Source organism: Salvia miltiorrhiza, chromosome 7 (assembly GCF_028751815.1).
Source record: "Salvia miltiorrhiza cultivar Shanhuang (shh) chromosome 7, IMPLAD_Smil_shh, whole genome shotgun sequence".
Classification (NCBI taxonomy): Eukaryota; Viridiplantae; Streptophyta; class Magnoliopsida; order Lamiales; family Lamiaceae; genus Salvia; species Salvia miltiorrhiza.
In genome coordinates, this window is record NC_080393.1 from 23455268 (window position 1) to 23475891 (window position 20624).

Below are 20624 nucleotides of genomic sequence, written 5' to 3' on the forward strand. Positions count from 1 at the left end.
ATTATTTCCGAATAATATATCTGCTCCGGTATCATGGAAATAAATTGGTGGAGTCTTAACCTTGTACCAAGGTGTCTGTCCTGCTCCGCCTATCAATATTTCCGTTTGTTTTACTCCTTTTGATAAGAGTAAAATCTTCTTGGAGAAATCCCTTCCTGCAATTCGAGGTAGATCTTCTTCCACTTCTGTTGGAAAGACTCCTCGTTTTGCTGTACAGATTCCTGCTCCTGAATCCACATAAGCAGCAAAATATTCTGCTTTGAATTTCTCATATAACATCCCTACAGAGATGTATATCGAGAATGGACTTGTCATTGGATCATCACTCTTTGGCGCCCAATTGTGATCTCCATTCCTCCTGATTTCCATGACCATGGTTTATATTTATCAAGGAAATTTCGTCCTAAGATCAGGACATCTGCTTCTTGTCCGGCTTGGCCTTCGGTCTGAATTTCAAAACCTCCAACCTCCAGAGTTCCGATGTATCGGTTGTCGCCTGGATTCGCCAGATAATACAACATACTGCAAGGAAACTTGTTTTCCATGCTTGTTGTATCAATTCTTGTGGAAACCTGTCTCCATCCTTCGGGACATTTGAATTTGACCCTTATGTCTGGAACTGGTGTTTCCTGGATCGCCCTTCTCTCATAGGAATGAGAGAAACTCCTTGTTATAGGCCCTGAGGTTAGCCTATTTCCTTGGAATGATAGCCTTGGTGCTCCCAGTCTGAGACTCTGGGTATGGCTCAGCACCGGTTTGTCTCCCACATCGATGTCGATTTCCCTGACTTGGGGAATTTCCACTCGGTTTGGAGGGGCTGCCTTGGCTACTTCTTTGAATATTTCTGGAATTTCAATAAATTCTTTTCCCAGAAATAACTCCGTATGATGGGAATTTGATAGGGCATACGAGACTTGATAAGTCAGTGAGTATGGCCTGTTTCCATCTGTCATGTACTCCTTCTTTTTGTAGTCCTGATAGAGAGTTAGGGCTCGGCTGAAGGATGAATCCTGTAGATTATAAGCGATCTGTGGGTAGAACTCGGTTATAATCTTCTTGGCATAGAGATTGCTCGAAAAAGCTCCAATAACTGATTCTCTGGCATCTCTGACTCTTTTATCGCAAAGTGCGACGTCAATTGGTTGGTCTGTCCCTGGAAAAAGGGAAGATTTGAGTACCAACTGAATTGCTCCAATATGAATCCACTTCATCGTACTTGCGACTTCTGGCTTCATTTTCTTGAGATCCTTCCTAATATCTTCGGCCGGAACCAGCTGGATTTCCACCTGGTTGCTTGTGATCTCAATTGGAAGCGCCGTTTCTTGGCTTGTGACGCCAAAATAGACATGATGCTTCCTCTTGGTTGGAATCAGGCTATTTAAAACTCGATTCAATCTCCCGTTAGAAAACCCTTGGTAGGTTTGAACCTCTTCGGTTTCCTTCTTGAGTTTTTTCACGAGCTGCTTCACCACTTCTTTTTGTGGAATCAGAAAATGGCTGGTAAATTCATTCTGATCCTCTTTCTGAGTGTGGTGGACTTCTCGTTCCTCTTTAGTCTGACTCGTCTCCGGTTGATCCATCGGTCATCTCCGAATCCTCAGAACTAAAGACCTCTTCTTGTTCATATATACTCTCATCAGAGGATATATTTTCGAATTGATACACAGGTATCAAATCCTGGTGGTAGATGGCGTCTTCGATATCCGGTGTGGATTCGAATTTCCTCATCTTGTTGTCTGGGCAATTTGTAGAGATATGCCCCTTTGCACCACACGTCCAGCAGTTGCAATCCTTGAAACTTTCATTTGCTTTGGCTTGAGTGCGCCTGAAAGTTTTTCTGGCCGGGATTCTCTTTTGATTTGAGAATCGGTTTCTGGATGGTCCGCTCCGTTGGCCTGACTTGTAGGAGCGTGCCTTCTGTCTCGTCCACATAGTTCTTGGCTTCCAAGAATTCCTTCTGGACTTTCTTTCATAGGGTTGATACCTATGTTTCTTTCGGCTCCTCCTTTGATACAGCAACTCAGCACCAATCTCTGTTGGAAGATCAATGTTGTCGCACATCAATGGGGATTTCTTGTTGAGTCTCCTCAATCTCTTGAGATTCTTCTGGTTCGCCGCCTTCTGGCACCATTCGGACAGCTTCTTGTGGACATAAGACATCCTTCTTGAAGCACTATCAAGAGGATATTCTCCTGGTGAAATATACTCATTGATGAGCATTTCCCTCCATGGACTTGGAAACTTTGGGAAAAAGAGGTCCATGGCCTTATGTTCTTTCACTTCCCCCATATGGATATATAGGGTATAAAGGCGCAGAAATTCGTTGAGAGCTTTTGGCTCTAGCACCATCAATCGCAGATTGTAAAGTGCCTGTTGATATTTCTTGCGCTTTTCCTCCGCGGATCCTTCGAAAAAACCCATTCCCAAGAAATGGATTTTAATCTGTTTAGTAATCTCCTTGATGATATCATACATGGAGGTACTACTAAACATTCCTTCTCTTTCTGGAACCCCAAGTCTGTCCCAGTATTGTTTTGCCATTCCTGCCAAGCTGGCTTCGAAGACTCTGGCAAATTCTTTTTTGTCGTAATCGATTGTGGCAATCACGACTTTTAATGATGAAGCCCATTCGTCGATGAGACCCTCCCATTCTTTGAAACTGGCTTCGTCGAGGTTGAGGATCAATCCATATGGATGGACTGGTTCTAGTGTGACCTTTCCTACAGGAGTATCCTGCATCTGAGGCCTCCGTCTTCGGGTTCGTTGGAACTGGCTTGCATCGTCTTGGGCTGACCCTTTTCCTGACGATTCTTCTTCTTGAGGCTCAATTTTGGGGCCTTCATCTCCTTGGTTCATCTTTAGATCAACCATGTTGAGGTTAGCAAAAGATTCTGCTAACTCTTGTAGATCTTCTAATCCGATTCTGTCAAGGCTATTCATGATATTTGCCTTTCATGATTCGGATTATATCCTCCGGCTGCAACTCCTTGGGTTTTGCATCGAATAGAGATGTAGACGTCGGGTCTTTGGACCATTGATTCCGAATTTTCCCGGAACATGGTTTTCGCCTTTCGATCTCCTCCATTCTTCTCTGGATATCACGCAAGAGGGTTAGGATTTCCTCTTGTTTTAGTGATATTCTGCTTATCTCCATTGGTAGCTCATACAGTTTGTTGCCGTAATATTCCACCGTTTTTTGGATCTCCCGCAAGTTGACGTTGTCGGAAGAACTTGGCTCGATCTTGTGGTAGCTCGGATAAGCTACTCCCGCCTTGTCTTTTTGATCCATCAAGTATGATATTGTTGATGGATGTTGACTCTGGCTCGCCTATTTGCCGCTCTGGCCATGGCATTACTTAATAGAGCATCAAGATGCTCCTGAATATTCGTAATGATTTCACGAACATCTTCCTCGTTGTTGTTAATGTTGAGCATGAGTGCTCTCCAATACCATCGTAGTTCGCCTAATAGGCGACTGTTGTCTCTCTCCAAAGATTGGAGAGAAATCCTGTAAACAAGACATCTCGGACATTCGTCCGGATCCATGAATTTTAAATGGAGTCTCCTCCCACATAGGTTAATCCCAAAGGTAAAATCATAAAAAAAATAATATAATATAATTCCTCAATTAAAACCCGCTCTGATACCATTTTAGGCGAAGCGCGGGATGCATTAATTTTCTTATAGAAATTTTTGCGGTTTAGGCTAACTGTGCTCTTTTTTGCAAAATGTATGGTATCAATTGTAAATATTAGAAACGAATGAAGTCAAATTGTCTTTAGAAAAATTGGTGGGGCCCATTTATCCTTATTTGTCTTATTATGAAGGCGTATCACGCCTTGGTGTAGGATAGACTTTTCCAATTGTTTCGGGGCCAATAAATGATGACATGACCCATCCCTTAACTTGCAGTTCCTTAACAGATTGATTCTATTTTTATACATTCATCGTTTGATACGAGGAAAGAAATTTATATCCTCATACCACATTATTTTTTAATATAAGATTAAATCTACAATATAGAAGACATAGTAGTACAAATATATTTGATGAAGCAAGCTACATTTCATAGCAAATAATCTCACGAGCCAAATGTGGTTTATGTAAACTTGTATCAAGTTATTAATTATGAAAGACTTTCCATGATTTTATAACAGGACAACGTCAACCTATTTACACTTGTTTCGTTTAACTCAGGGTGATAAAGCTTGCACTATTAGAGTCCGTTTGGTGCTAGGGAATACACCTTATTAGCTAATTTAATTCAGATTAGTGCATAGTTTGATATTCAATACATGCATCGTGGATGGTCCTGCGATATGTGAAGGCCCTGAGCTAAAAATTCGGATTACGCAGGATAATTAATACGGTCCTGCAATTGTGTCCATTTTTAAGCTTATCTAACCTAGAAATATGGATACCAAACAAAAATCATGATTGATTAACCATAATAGCAAACAACCAACCAATATTAATAACACATATTTATCCACGCTAATAATCTAATTTACTAACTATACTGACTAATCCCTTACTGAGCATCAAACGAGTCTTAATATACCTATTACGCATGTCATATATTTGTTTCGAAACACAAAACACTTTATAAAACAAGGCCGAATATACACTATACAAATTTGTGACATTTTATATAGAGGCAAATATTAGTATTAACACTTTTATATATATACCACCTAGGTGGAATACCTAATACAAAACATAAAATATACTCTCTGCCTCTAGAATAGTCTTATTCTTATTTTAGTAGTATAGTTGAATGGCTAAAATAAAGTGGATCACACTATTTTTCTATCAAAAAACAAGTTTCTTAATCTCCATGCCGAAAAAAAAAACAGGACTATTAAACTGGGACAGAGGGGGTATTATATATTAATTTATTGATGGACTAAATTACACTAATTTTATCATCCAATCATAAATTATACTCCATCCGTCCTCCAAATAATTTTCTATCTTTTTTTTTTCGGTCGTCCCCCAAATAGCTTCCTATCCATTTTGGGACATTACCTCACCACTAATAATATATCATTTATTCTTATTTTTCACTTTTTCATCACTCTCAATACTAATTATAACTCATTTTCACCACTTTCTATACTAATTATAATATTTTTTTTTACTATTTTCAATACACTCAACAACTTTGTGTTAAAATCCATGTCCATCCCTCATAGGAAGTTATTTGGAGGACGAAGGGAGTACAATAAAATACCACAATTTCATTCGTTTATAACAATATTTATCCATATCACAGATAATTTAATATATCTAATAATCAAATAACATAATAGCGTGCATAATACAAAAAATTATAATAGTCATATCCTATAAGTTGAAGCAAAAATGAGTCTTCAAATACTTTCTCTGCGGATAAAAAATTCAATTTTATTTTTATCATTTTGGAACGTTTATAAAAATTAATTAATTTTTATTTATGAAATTTTTTATAATATGGTTGAACTTCTTTCTTCATTTACAATACAATTAATTATTATTAATAATATTATTTTGTAAATAAGATATTTTCTTCATTTACAATATATATAACTATTTTTATTAAAATTTATATCGTGCTCAACGTACAGAGTATAGTAAAAGCAATTTAAACGACAGTTGTTGACCACAACATATTTGGTCTTTGATTCAGTATGAGAAGTGACGTTAAACGAACATGCTTAGGCCCATAGCTCATTATTGTCAAAGACGGTGAACTAGTAAACATGGAAATGCCATGTGAATGACGGTGGACCCATAGATCTGGTTAGGCGTATTTATACGCATTTATTTGGGAGATTTTGGTATCATTTTTGTGCTTAATTTGTGTTAAATATCATCTTTTGAAATGAATTAAAGTTTTATGTGAATTTTAATGGTTTTTGATAAGATCTAGAGAAAGAATTTAATTTTGAAAAGAATCTTGAAGTTTCAAGTTGTGAAAGAAGAAGCTTTTGCAAGGAGCGAGATTCGCATGCAAATTAAATGTCGAACTGATTGGAATTATTGAAGTGGGTTGCATTGATTTATTTTGTGGGCTTTCAAACGCCACTTTTTGTTTAAAGTTGATTAGATTAGGTTAGTTAGTTTTTAGTGGGCCTACGCCACTTTAGTTAGTTAGATTAGAATTAGGTTTAGTCTTTTTTAATTTATACTCCCTCCGTCCATTAATTGTTGGCCTACTTGCATTTTTGGTCCGTCCATCCATTTATGTCCTATCTATTTTGGGTAAGTTTATATTCATATTTTAATCAAAATTGTGGGTCCCTTTAATAAATTGTGGCCTAATTGCATTGACTTTAATAAATTGTGGGTTCCTTTCTCAACTAATAAAAATACACTTGTTCTTAAAATCCGTGTTTTGGCTCCTAGGCCAACAATTAGTGGACGGAGGGAGTATATAATAGTATTAGATAAGTTTTATGTTTAAAATCAACACAATTCACGCCACTTGAAGAACATCAGCTATTTTGGACGCAATTTTGGAGTCAATTCAAGTTTTATTTTTCTTCATTCTTTTGTAATTTATTTATTTATTTCTTTGGTTATTTAATTATGAGTTCTAGCTAAATTCGTTTATTCCGGCAATGATTAGGGAATCACTAGCAAGATTATTCTGTGAGATCTAAGTTGTTCTTATATTTTATTTTATGCTTGCAGCTGCGATTCTCCATGTTTAATGATATTAATTGTTTTAATCCATTAGATAGTTGCAAATATTTATTGGGTTAGAATTAATTATATAGTCAATTGAACGTAATTGTGGTTTAGGTTTGATTAGTGGTAAATTGACACATCAGGGTCAAGGGAAAAACAGTCTTAATTCAATAATCCTGCGTCAGAGTTTATTGGTTTTGAATCGGATTTCTCTAGATATTAATGTTGTCGGCTCATTAAACTTATAGAGCGTCTCTTACGGTTGTCAGTCGATTAGGGTAGTCATTAGTGAAGCGTCTTCCTGGTTACCAAATAATTAAGGAGAAATAAGATCACGTCAGAAGCGTCTTCAGTGGTTATAACTGATTTATTTGCATGATTTAAAGTTATATTTGCATCAATGATCGGAATAATTAAGCTAGGGTGGACTTAATTAATTGTCGGAATTCTTTCATTAATTGTTGAGTTTTTATTCATCTTTTCGCCATTATCAAAATTGGTTTATTTCAATTTTATTTATTTAATTTTAAGTTTAGTATTTTAGCGATTTTAATCTCAATTTTCGTGGTTACTTTGCAGGCTTTAATTGGAGAAATTCTCGCCAGTCCCTTGGGAGACGATTTTGCTTATTGTTGTCTGCGCAGTGTGGGCATACCGGCTGACTGCCGGATATTTTTGTTGTAAAACGACGCATCAAGATCTCATCATATGTTTAGTTTTGATTAAATCTCAGTAAACTAAGTATTGTGGTGTTTATTTTGGAGAATTAATTTTGATAGATAAAAATATTAATTTTTTTTTATTTTAATAAATTAAAATTTTAGAATAACTCAAAATCCTTAATTAATTCTATCATTCGAGTTAATTTTATGTCATTTTTATTCCATGAAAATGATGAGATTAGATAAATTATGATAAAAATAATTAATCGTACATATGATCAATTATAATTATACAAAGTAAATACATATGATTTTTATCCCATGAAAATATATTTATTATGCATCTTGATGATTTTCGTGCCTTGATATATGGTAGCTCCGCAATAAAGTTCCTTTACTGGCGTCGAGTTTATGGAGCCGGCAAGCTTAGGTCGTTGATGTACTGCGTCCTGCTCATTGATGAGTTTTTATTATCTCGCTTTTCTCTTAGGTTCACGCTTTTTGATTTTGGTTAGTGGACGCTACAAGCTTTTGGTCGACCGTGTTGTTTTTTGAGGATTTTTGTCCTCTGTAGCTGGTATTCTCTCGCCATCTTTATGGTTTGGCCTTTCATCGAGCACTTGTTGGGCGTTTTTCCTGGTTCGATGGTTCAGCGTTTGGTGATTTATTGGTGGTCGTTTTGGGCATCTTTTCAACTCTTTTATAGATTTTTGGAATGGTTGGGCCTTCTTGGTAGCTCGGCGATAAAGATTTTTCTTTATCGGCGTCGAGTTCTTGGAGCCGGCATTTTCTTGTTGTTGATGTGCCGTGCTTTGCTCCGGGTTGAGCATATTTGTGTTGGTAGCACTTCTAGGTTTTGGTTTGAGATCCTTGCTTCGGTTAACCATGTTTTGGCTTTGGTTTTTTACGTTATGTTTGGTTTCTCCTCTCTTGAGGTTCCTCTTTTCTTTTTGTTCTTTCAGCTAAGAAAATGATGGGTTTACTTGGGGGTGATGGTTAGGCCGGAGCTTTCGAAGTACTCTCACTTTTCTGTGATTTTTTGGTGTTTTTTCTATTCCATAGACGAGTACTCTTTTTCCTTCCTTTCTGGAAGGTTTTAATGAGGCTCGACCCTTAGTCTGCTTCCTGTGCTTTCAAGGGTTTAAGTTTGTTTTTCTTTTCTTTTTCAATAAAATTTTATTAATAAATATTTATTATGCATCTAATGATGAGGTAGATATTTATAGTATTTTAATACTCCCATAAATCTTGAGCAATTTCTTTTCGGCACGAATTTTAAGGACTAGTATTTTGTGTGTTAAGTACTTAAGGGCGTGTTTGATATTGGCTAATACACTGTATTAGCTAATTTAGTACAGATCAGTCTAGTGTTTGATATTATTTAGTAATAATGTGGATGACCCGGTTTAATCCCATGACCCAGTATTATTAATCCAGATTTCTTAGGATTAATAATACCACCTTCCCCCTAGGATTAACTTAAACCAGGATATTTTGTATTTAGCCATGATAGCAAACACCAACTCAATATTAATAATCTGTCATTATCCACGTTAAATATCCTGGTTACAAATTATCCTACATATATAATCCTTTGCTGAAAACCAAACGAGCCCTTAGGGGGACGAAGGGTGAAAAAGTGAACAAGTGAATAATGGGAAAAACTTTTGTCATATAAGAAAATTGCTCAAGCTTAGCGGGACAACCCGAAAAAGAATATTGCTCAAGTTTTGGGGGACGAACGGAGTATATTACTTGTTTCAAAAATTAAAGTTTTTATATATTTTATCAAATATAATATTGATATTTAATAAATTAATAGACATCTCATTTAAAAATATCGTAAGTTATCTCATGCCATATAACTAATGAGTTTTTTTTAATTAAAAAAATAAGATTATTACAAATATTTAATTTGTACTATCTGGGCGCTGTGGAAATGGAGAAACAACTGCAAATTCGAAGGCGTGGATTGGGATTCTAGAAAATTCATCACTGAAGTTAAGGTTAGACTTTGGTGTTGGAACAAAATTTTTGGGATCATCGGGGTGGATGCCACCGTTGCCGAATGGTCCTCTTATGAGCTGATCTCACGTTTTTTGTAATGATTTTTCTTTTGGTACCTCTGGTACCTTTTATGAAATTCACCTTTTCTTGATCAAAAAAAAATTTTGTTCACTCGTGGATCTGGTATAGCTTTCTCGGAGCTTCAAAACGGACCCAATCATGAATCCCTTCACCTCCAGCACTCGCCTGAGCTTATAGCTTATGTGTATTCCTAGCTTTTAGTTAGTTTAGATAAATATATAATATATGCTAATTTTTTATTTATGTTGATGAATTAAAATTTTAAAATATTCTAAAGTCCTTAATGATTTTTACCACATTTAGTTGAATTAATTTTGCTTACCTCATATCATATTAAAAGGACGAGATTAGAAAAATTCTAATTTCGAAGACAAAAATACTAAAAAATGTCATGTTAATTAAATTTTCTCCTTAATGTATTTATAGTTTTATTACTCCGTCTCTCTCTCTCTCTCACACACAAACACACACAAATTTTCTTATATTACATTAATTATTAATAAAATTAATTTTTTGAAGAACTAATTAATTATAAATATATTGTCATAAAAAATAATTACGCTTTCATATGTCACAAAATAACTACATTTTTCATTTCAAAATATAAATAAAACACTTTTACATGTCACAAAATTATCTATACTCTCAAATATCACTTAACTTTGTGATATTGTTTTGTTTTTGTGACATGCATGATAGCTACCTATCTCAAAACGTCATAATATTATTCAGTAACATAAATCTTACAATACTTTAAAAATGATGTCATTGCTAAAATATTTTATTGTAATGCAAAAATTATAAAAAAGATCAAAAATGGAATACGGAACGAAACATCAAAAACGAGACAGTTGAAGAAGAAAATCCCTAGTATGATGTGTGATTGTATACATTTTGGAATGCGAAGGCCAACTACGACTCGTGTGCTAATCAACATAGTAAAGCGAGCAAGCTACACTAATTCTTTGGTTACTATACTGTTGTTCGGCAAAGCAATATAGTTAATGACCAGTGGTGATGATTAGAAAAGTATTACTCACGTCATCAAATTCGCGATGATCCCACTTAATTTTCAAGTATCTAAAAATTTATTTGGAAATTAATTTGCATAGTTTTTCTTAGTTTATGTATTGATTAATCAATTTCAATACCTTATGATAGAATAAATAAAAATTGCGATAATTTGAAATATATTTAATTATTTAATTAGGTTAATTTCCCTCTTAAAGAAATAGTTTTTGTCTCGGGGTTGAGCTAAGGTACCTATATATAGTCTACTTCTTTGGTTAATTTGATCCGAAGTAACGTGTTCATGAATTACAAGTATAATAATAGTTGCAATTATAAACCCAAGTCACTGAAAAATTGGACAAACACAAACCCAACTAACCAAGCAACACAAATTTGGATGAAATCAACGTAAATCGAATTAAAATCGATTCGTCCGTGTTTGAGATGTATGATTCTTACTGTTAAGGCAATATCTCATCGACTATTATTGTACAGTTCAAGTACTCATGAACTCAACTAAACAAACAAATAATCACTTTATAACTCAAAAATAAATACTCCATCGTCCTCTATCCCGTAAAAATAATCCTACAAGAAAGTGAAACATATTTCAATAATTATAGTTGATTGTATTATAAATGATAATGGATCCACCTTTAAAATAATGTTGAAGTGGATAGGGGATCCACCTTAGTGAATAACGAGATTTATGTTAATTTAAAATGGTGAATCATACAATATACAATAAGTAAATAAATTGATATATTTAAAGTAATATGAATTGATTTATAGTGTAGTGGTGGTTTATAAATAAATATGACTAATTTTTGTAGACGTTTTAAAATAAAAAAATATGATTATTTTACGTGACTTGAAAAAGGTAAAACTATTTTTACAACCACCGGGATAGGCTTTGTTGATGGATGCTAGGCCTTTTGGGCTGAAGCGTTTAAATTTGGGCTATTGGATAGTGTCTCTCATGTTTGTGTTTATTTGTGGATTTTACATATTTGGATAATATTATGAGAGCACAAAAAAGGTTAGTTTGGTACACAAATTATATAAACAAATTTAAACCATAGAAAATCACGGATCAAACATTTCCGGTGTTTGAATCCATAATTAATAGAGAGAAAGTGAGGAATCGGGTTCCAACTACAAATAGCGATAACCATTTTCAAGAATCAAAACTGCTGAAACGAAAATCCCAACAAGATGGCAAAAAGCGCATTTCCCATGGTGTTGGTGGTGGTGGTGGTGCTTCTCCACCTCCTCCCCATCGCTCAATCGGCCAAGAGCGGCGGGGTAGAGGCGGCGTGCGAGAAGACCTCGAACGCGAGCTTCTGCGCGGAGCTGCTGGTGCCCTACGCCTCCCAATTCATGGACAACGACGCCAACAAAATGGGATACGCCGCCCTCTCGGCCGCCCTGGCCCAAGTGCAGGCCACGAGGGCCTACATGGTGCGCCAGACCACCGAGCCGGAGGCCGCGGAGAAGGAGCGCGCCGCCGTGGCCAAGTGCCTCGGCAATCTCGGCAACAGCGACGACAGCCTCCGCAACGCCTCGCAGGAGTTCGACCTCTTGCGTGCCGCCAAAGACGAGCAGCGCAGCGCCCACGTAGAGACCGTGACGAAGATGATCGATTCCGCTAGGAATGATCTCACCACCTGCTCCCATATGTTGAAGAAGCAAAAGGATCTAATCGGCGCCGGAATCATCGCCGAGGCTGCCAGGCTGTCGGAACGCTCCGTTCAGGCGTGTTCTGTGGCTGAAGCTTTCATACACTGAATACTAATGGAAATTAATTCTTGTTTGTTTGGATTCCATTATGCCCTTGATACTTTCTACCACTCTACCTTTTAATTAGCTCATTAAATCTGAGATTGCTGAATATGTGAGATAAGGTTTTTGTTTTTGTTTTTTGTTTTTTGTTTTTTTTTTGATCGGACAAAGTCATGTTAGATGTTAGAAATTAGTTCCCCATCCACTCCAAGAACCACCTTATCTCTTCATTCACCAAAATCATCCACTCCAAGACCACCTTATCTCTTCATTCACCAAAATCATCCACTCCAAGAACCACCTTATCTCTTCATTCACCAAAATCCACCTTATATCTCCAATCTCCAATTCGCTCCCAAGAACCACCTTATCTCTTCATTCACCAAAATCCACCTTATATCTCCAATCTCCAATTCGCTCCCAAGAGGGATCGAACCTGGGTCACTTCACTTAAGGGAGGACCCGGTGGCCAGTGGGCTAAGACCCCTAATTGAGATAAGGTTTTTGTATTAGTACTAAATGTTTTTTTTTTTTTTTTTTTTTTTTTTTTTTTTTTTTTCTGATGATGATCAAACGAAATAAGGCCTAAAAACATCTCCTTAGTTTTGAAAATTTATAAAACTAAACTTAATTTCCCACGTTAAAAGTAAATTGAATTGCAATTTCATTCCCATTGAAAATGATGAGTTGAATATTTTGTTTGCACTAACTTGGTCTCTTTTAGGGGATGGTCCTCCATCTCCACCGATGGATCGTTGCCAAATATGTAAGATTAGTAGAATATGATAATTAATTAACAGCATGAAATCTTGAGCGTTTGGAAGCTCCACGTATGGTATCTATATATTACTCCCACTAAAAATAGGGTGTTTTATATATATATATATAGGGAGAGGTTCAAATAAGAACCACTAATAAAATAAGAACAGAGAACCATTTTAAGCCATTCGATCATCAAGATCTACGGTGGATGCATCATCTTGGTGGATGGATGCAGATGCTGGGTTCGAATCCTGAAGGGAGCAAAAAAATTATTTTTTTTGGATGCATTAAATTTAATAGTTGATGCATTAATTTGTATAGCAGATGCAGTAATTTTATTGATTCTTATGTTCTCACGATAATTGTGGTTCTCACTATAACCGCACCCTATATATATATATATATATATATATATATATATATATATATATATATATATATATAGGGGCGCGCTCCAGTGAGACCCCCTATTTTTCGTGTAACATGAAGACAATGAATAAGACATATAATACTAATGAACAATAAAATTTAAAAAATTGATAATGAATATACATAGGGTCAAGTTAAACAGAGAATTATTATATATTTCATTTTGAACAAGTCTATACATTTTACGAACAGATTAACATAACTAACGAACAGACGTATTTAGTAAAAAAAGAGAAAAACTCGCCACCAACAGGATTCGAACCCGGGACAAATTGCTGTTCATGCGGTACATTGATCTGTTCGTAAAAATTGTAGATCTGTTCGTTTTTATTTCACGAATTCTCTATTCTCTAAATATTTAGCATTCTCTGTTTAACTTTTCTCTACATATATATATATATATATATATTCATTTGTTTATTCAGATGGCAGATAAATATCACTATATTAACGTTATTTGGCAAATCGATCTAGATTACATCATATTCATTACTTAATTAGTACATTGGCAAATTAATTACGCAACTGAGCATCTTGGGAAGAAGACCAAACAAATCATTAATTAATTTGTAATTATGGTGGAATAGTAAATCTGAATTATTGGTGGAACATAAAAAATGACAATCTCGTAGAAATTATTAATTAGTATTGCATAATTGAAAAGGCCATGCAATGAAATTATGAATTGATAGAGGTATTCAATAGAGATGGTTAATAAGGGCCAAGGCGTTGCTCATATGCTTCTCCACAGCGGTGGCACAGCTCTTGATCTTGTTCCTGACGGCCGTGTTGACCTTCCGGTCGAGGATGCCGTCGACGCAGGTGTCGGCGTCCGTGATGGCGGCGCTGGCGTAGGTCTTGGCATTGGCCCACTGGAACTCCCTGTCGCCGTCGTTCATGTGGGTCATGGCGGTGAGCGTGTCCTTGAGCTCGGTGATGGCGTCCTTGAGGTCGCCGATGCAGTCCTTGACGGCCATGGCCTCGGCCTTCTTCAGCCCCTTCTGCTTGGCCAGCTTGGTCACCGTGGCCGAGCAGTTGTAGGTGGCCAGCACCGCCGCCTTGAGGGCCACCTTGCACAGCTTCAGCGGGTTGGTGCCCACCGTCGACGCGTAGGGGAGCAGCGTCTTCACGCACAGCGACGAGTACGTCGTCGTTTTGCACGATTTCACCACGAAGTTAGTCGAGCTTTCCTTTGACGTGGCGGCGGAGGTCGGAACTATAATGTTGATCGAGAGGGTGAGGGCCACCAGTGTGATCAGGAAATTATGTTTGCTTGAAAATGCCATCATGTGTATGTGTGTGTGTGTTCGAATTGATTTACTTGTGGGATGGATGGATGTTTAAACAAGGAAGGAAAAGGGTATATATATATATATAACGCAGAAAGTGTCAGGTGAATTAATTGTTGAATCCAGCGGGAATAATTTAGGTGTTAAAAAACTGTTATTTTAGGATGTTGATTGTGCGAAGGCACATGCAAATGGGAATGCGTTTTGTCAAAGCTTAATTAGTATTCAACTCGATCACATGCCTCTTCTAAGTCATCTAATTCAGAATTTACATAATTTATCTATTTCTGCTATGTTTTCTTTAAGATGTAGCTTAATTATATTGTCGGTACACACACACACACACATTACGTCTTTGCATATAATGCTATAATATAGGGTAAGCTGTAATTAACTGTAATTAAACGTACGTTTTTTTTCTGAAAATGTTTATATATATATATATATATATATATATATATACAGGAATAGGCAAAAATAAAAACACTGCTTAAAATATAAAATATATATAAATTATTTTCAGCCACTGGATCATTAAGATCTAAAAATCGAAGTGGCAAGAAAAATCAAGAAAAAAAGAAGTTATGTGCAAAATATTCCCAACTGCACCTATCAAAGTTAACAAGAATGTTGTGAATATATATATATATATATATATATATATATATATATATATATATAGGAATGGGATCATATAGATCCCATTCCTTATAATAGATCCGTAGATCCTAATATCAGCCGTTGATTTATTATTTTGTACGGTCCAGATCTGATCCGATTTTTATACCTAATTTTTAAATGCGAAAGGGTATTTTCGTCTTTTAATTCTTAGATTATATTTCGCATGCTACTTCGTTTTACCTCGTCGTCTGTTATTTTTTTACCTCGCAGTCTTCGCGCTTGTGTTTCTATATTCATTGCGATTCTCTTCATCTGTGAGAATCGTTCGTTTTCTCGTTCATGACGATTGAGGAATCAGGTATTGTTTGTTATTTGACGTTCATGACGATTCTCTTCATTTGTGAGATTATTCGTCGTTCAGTTAGTTCTTATTGTGTTTTGAATTGAGGAATCATGTATTGATTATTCGTTGTTCAGTTAGTTGTTGTTTTTTTTAATTCGTTGTTCTTCGTGATGAATATTATTTGTTCCTTGTATTTTTATTTTCTTTAGTTTGATGATTTTATCGTTTTTTTCTTCTGCATTATGTATAATAAATCGGAAATTACGTTTGCGTTATGTGTTGATATGAAATCTGTATTTTTTGTTTGGTTTTTTTATTTATTTTAACTTATGTGCTGTGCTATATTTTTTTTACGTTAAATCTTTATTTAAAATTTTGCATTTGTTTAATATATATATGCATGTTTGTGGTTCGGATTATGCACGCGTGTTTAAATACTTTATTTTGATCGGATGTATTTATTTTGCTAATATATATTATGCATTCTCGTGTTTATGAATTATGCATTTGGTTATTTGAGATTATGCATTCTCATTTTTATGCATTCTCATTTTTATGCATTATGCATTTTTTTAATATATATATGCATGTTAGTGGTTAGTATTATGCATTTGTGTTTAAATATTTTATTTTTATCGGATGTATTTATTTTGATAATATATGTTATGCATTCTCTTGTTTATGAATTATGCATTTGGTTATTTTAGATTATGCATTCCCGTTGTTATGCATTATGCATTTGGATTTTTGAGATTATGATTCATTTTTATTTTTATTTTTTGCAGATGGTGTTTTTTCTGATCAGAGTTCAACTTCTGATACAGTGTTTTTACCTGAATGTGATGATGAGTTTAAACCTATTGTTGGGAAGAATTTTTCTTCATTAGATGATGGTGAAAAGTTTTATATGGCTTATGCTAAGCGTTGTGGATTTAAGTCGCGTCTTGGTGCTGTTAAGCGTAAGAAATCTGGGGTGATTATTTCTAGACTTATTTTTTGTAGTCGGGAAGGGTTAAGTAAATCTGGTGGAAATATTAGATCTAGGATGAGTACAAGAGTAGATTGCAAAGCTCGTATTATTCTTCGTGTTGTTGATGGTGGTTCTTACACTATTGTGAATTTTATTGAGGGTCATAGTCATCGATTTGTTTCAGATAATCTTCAACATTTTATGTTGTCTAATCGTAAGTTGGATCATGGGCATAAGAAGTTTGTATTGAACTGTGTTAAAACCAATATTGGTCCTGTTAAATCATTCCATTTGTTTAAGGAATTGGTTGGGGGTTATGATAAAGTTGGATGTACAGCGGTGGATTTTAAGAATTTTGCACGTGATTTGCGTGCATATGTTCTTGGTTCTGATGCTCAGATTCTATTGAATAATTTGTTCAATAAGCGTGAAATTTGTAGCGATTTTCAGTTTGAATATGCAGTTGATAGTTCTGATAAACTTACAAGGCTGTTTTGGGCTGATCCTTTATCAATTCAGAAATATGATGCTTTTGGTGAATCTGTATCATTTGATGCGACATACTCAACTAACAGGTATGCATACTTATGATATATGTTGTGCATCTTGTTATATAGCATTATGAATTATGTTTTAAGTATGTTTTTCTTTTATTTTGTTGCTACAGATATAATCTTATATTTGTGCCATTCACTGGTAAAGATAATCATGGAAGTTGTGTGACCTTTGGTGCTGGTCTAATTTCTCATGAGGATGAGGAATCATATTCATGGGTTCTTGAGAAGTTTGTTGAATGCATGAGGAGAAGACCAATGATGATTATTACAGATCAAGATCCAGCTTAAAAAAAATCTGTTGAACGTGTTTTATATGATACGCGTCATCGATTTTGCATGTGGCATATCATGGTTAAAGTTATGGATAAGGTTCCACATCGACTTAAGACCGATTTACAGTTTAAAAAGGATTTTAATCGTCTTGCATGGTCTGAGTTTACTGAGCCTTTGAGTTTTGAACGAAGATGGAATGATTTAATGGAGAAATATGGTTTGGTTGGTGATAAATGGTTTGATTCTATGTTTGCTCAGCGTAGTTATTGGATTCCTTCATTTTTTAGAGATTGTCATATGAGTGGGTTATTTAAGACAACGTCTATGTCTGAGAGTCAGAATAGTTTTTTCCGTAGGTATTTCAATAGGGGTGCAAATCTGATTGAATTCTTTATTCATTTTGAGCGTGCTATTGAAGCTCAAAGAAATCAGTGTGATCGTCTCAATAGTGTTGATGTTTCTTGTTTCCCAAAGTTGGTGACAGATCTGGCAATTGAAAGGCATGCAGCAACTGTTTATACTAGTGGGATGTTTGTTGAGGTTCAAAAGCAGATTGTTTCAGCTAGTTTCAGTTGCTGCATATTGGAGATTAGGACTGGTGTCGGCGAGAATGTTTATGTAGTTGAAGATGGTGAAAGTGGTAAATTTAGTGTCACTTATAATTTGGCTGACTATAGTTGCAATTGTGATTGCAAGCACTTTGTGAGGTGTGGTTGGCTTTGTTCGCATGTATTTTGTGTGTTGAAGAATGTTAAGATTCAGAGGATTCCTGATCAATATATATTAAAGCGTTGGACAAAAGGAATTTGCGTTGGTGGAAGTACAAATTCTGGTGGGACAGATACTCTCTCTCAGTTATATTCTTTAGCTTATAGTTGTATAGGTCTGGTTCAAGGTGATTCTGTAAAGATGGAGAAGTTATTTCAAACTTTGAAAGGTGTGCATGATTCTTTGTCTGTGAATAGTTCTAGCAGTTCAAATGATGATCTTTTTAATGAGTTTTATGGTGGTGCACCTCCTGAAGTAGTTGATGTTCACCCACCTGATATTGTGAAGACAAAAGGTAGTGGAAGTCGTTTGAAGTCGAGGATTGAGAAGGCTTTAAGGGATAAGAATAAACCGAAACGAAGATGTGGCAATTGCAAAGAGATGGTGAACCATGATGCTCGTAATTGTGATCAGGAACGTGCTGTTAAATAGGTTTTTTATATTTTATTTTACATTTTTTGTATAGTATTCTTGATTAAGATTTACATAAATAATTGAAATATTTCATTGTTCTACGTTTTGCGTATTATTGTTCTATATTATACGTTATTATTTTATCTGTTATGTATTTTATTGTTAGTTAACAGTATAAGTTAGACAAAACTATTATGTATTTTCGTATATATATTTATGCATTGTTAGTTAACAGTATCTGCATTTTTTGTTTTTGATTATGCAGTATATGCATTTCTTGTTTTTGATTATGCAATATATGCATTTTTTGTTTTTAATTATGCATTGTTAGTAAACAGTGGATGCATTTTTTGTGTTTGAATATGCATTGTTAGTTAACAGTATAAGTTACACAAAACTATTATGTATTTTCGTATATATATTTATGCATTGTTAGTTAACAGTATCTGCATTTTTTGTTTTTGATTATGCATTGTTTTATAATATTTTATTTTAGTGTTTAGTTTAGTGTTTAGTTTTTAGAGTTTAGTGTTTAGGGTTTAGTTTTTAGGGTTTAGTGTTTAGTTTTTAGGGTTTAGTTTTTAGTTTTTAGTGTTTAGGGTTTAGTGTTTAGGGTTTAGTTTTTAGTTTTTAGTGTTTAGTGTTTAGGGTTTATTTTTTATTTTTTAATTTTTAGTTCTTAGTGTTTAGTTTAGTGTTTAGTTTTTAGGGTTTAGTTTTTAATTTTTAGGGTTTAGTTTTAGTGTTTAGGGTTTAGATTTTAGTGTTTAGGGTTTAGTGTTTAGGGTTTAGGGTTTAGTGTTTTATTATGTTTAGAGATTATTGTTTAGTGTATAGGGTTTTTTTTTTAAAAAAAATGTATTTACAAAAATAATTATTTGTAGTTAAAGTTTTATGCATTTTCATGTAGTAATATTTGCACATTAGTGTAGGAAATTATGCATGTAAATTGGAGATACTGGACAAATTAAAAAAATATATGATAGCCTGGAGACATAATAAAATTTCATCAAAATATCATAATATAGGACATCAAAATAACCTGGAAACATCACTGTTTTTCATCGACAGATCAAAAAAGGAAAGAAAAAAAAAAGATTGTTAGTTGTTTGCCATAGACATTCAGAATCATGTTTAAAGTCATAGCTTAAACCCCTATTCACATCCAGTGATCAAGCCAAGAATTTATGAGCTAAGGAAGAAGTATTTTGGGCAGATTCAATGACCCATCAGCAGATGATACTCTGTATAAGATATTTGCTTCTTTCAGGTTGTGTGCTTTTTGCTCGTTGCAGTCACATCCGAGTATGTATGCGCAATATTTCATCCTCATTCTCATCATTTGCTTCTTTGCTTTGTTGGTCAGTCCGTGCCTCCAACTGTTTACGTCCCCCTTAAATGTTTCCATGTGTCTCATGACGTATATGCCACAGTCGGTGCTATTTTGTTTCTCGGCCCATGTTATCCTTGGAACTGTGAATGTGGGGTTGTCTAGCTTCTTTGCCTTTGCTGCCATTTTTCTTGTTCCCAATAAATTCTTCATGAATTCCACCTGGTTTAAGATTTATTAACATTTAGTTAACTATTATTTATATAATTACATACTATGAAATTGACACTATATATAAATGTTTTTAGGAACTTACCAACTTGATGCACATTTCATTGTATTTTTCAAAGTTACAGTCAACTGCAGTCTGATTTTTGTTGTCCAATATGAACACTGTTCCCACCCGTATGTCGATGCATATTAGGAAATAGTGTTCATACCTATAAATAGGGAAGAAGAACTGCAAAAACAATTAAAGTATGTGAGTTACAATGTGTTAAAGTTTTATATGTGTAAGTTTTGAATATATTTATTACATACCATGTCTATTTCCTTGAGCTGAATGCTTTTGGTGTTATCTAGTTCATACTGAAACTTTTCTTGAAAAACCTCTTGCATTTTTTCATTGGACCAGTTGGTATTTGGCATGCTGA

General features: G+C 34.8%; 2 protein-coding genes across 3 annotated transcripts; one reads left to right on the forward strand and one right to left on the reverse strand.

Annotated features, from left to right (window-relative positions):
* Positions 1-13959: 13959 nt before the first annotated feature.
* LOC130993561 (pectinesterase inhibitor 4-like) lies at positions 13960-14816 on the reverse strand. The gene has a single exon (XM_057918490.1). The coding sequence runs from the start codon at positions 14693-14695 to the stop codon at positions 14105-14107; it is 591 nt and encodes a 196-aa protein (XP_057774473.1). The 5' UTR covers positions 14696-14816; the 3' UTR covers positions 13960-14104.
* A 1428-nt stretch (positions 14817-16244) lies between these two features.
* On the forward strand, positions 16245-18742 carry LOC130993563 (protein FAR1-RELATED SEQUENCE 5-like). Of its 2 annotated transcripts, none has more exons than XM_057918492.1 (2): positions 16245-17204; positions 17297-18742. In XM_057918492.1, exons 1-2 carry the CDS (start codon positions 16567-16569, stop codon positions 17472-17474), a joined length of 816 nt encoding a protein of 271 aa, XP_057774475.1. In that variant the 5' UTR covers positions 16245-16566; the 3' UTR covers positions 17475-18742. The 2 variants fall into 2 exon arrangements, with proteins under 2 accessions (XP_057774475.1, XP_057774474.1); XM_057918491.1 differs by having other exon boundaries at positions 16257-17204.
* The last annotated feature ends 1882 nt before the right edge of the window (positions 18743-20624 follow it).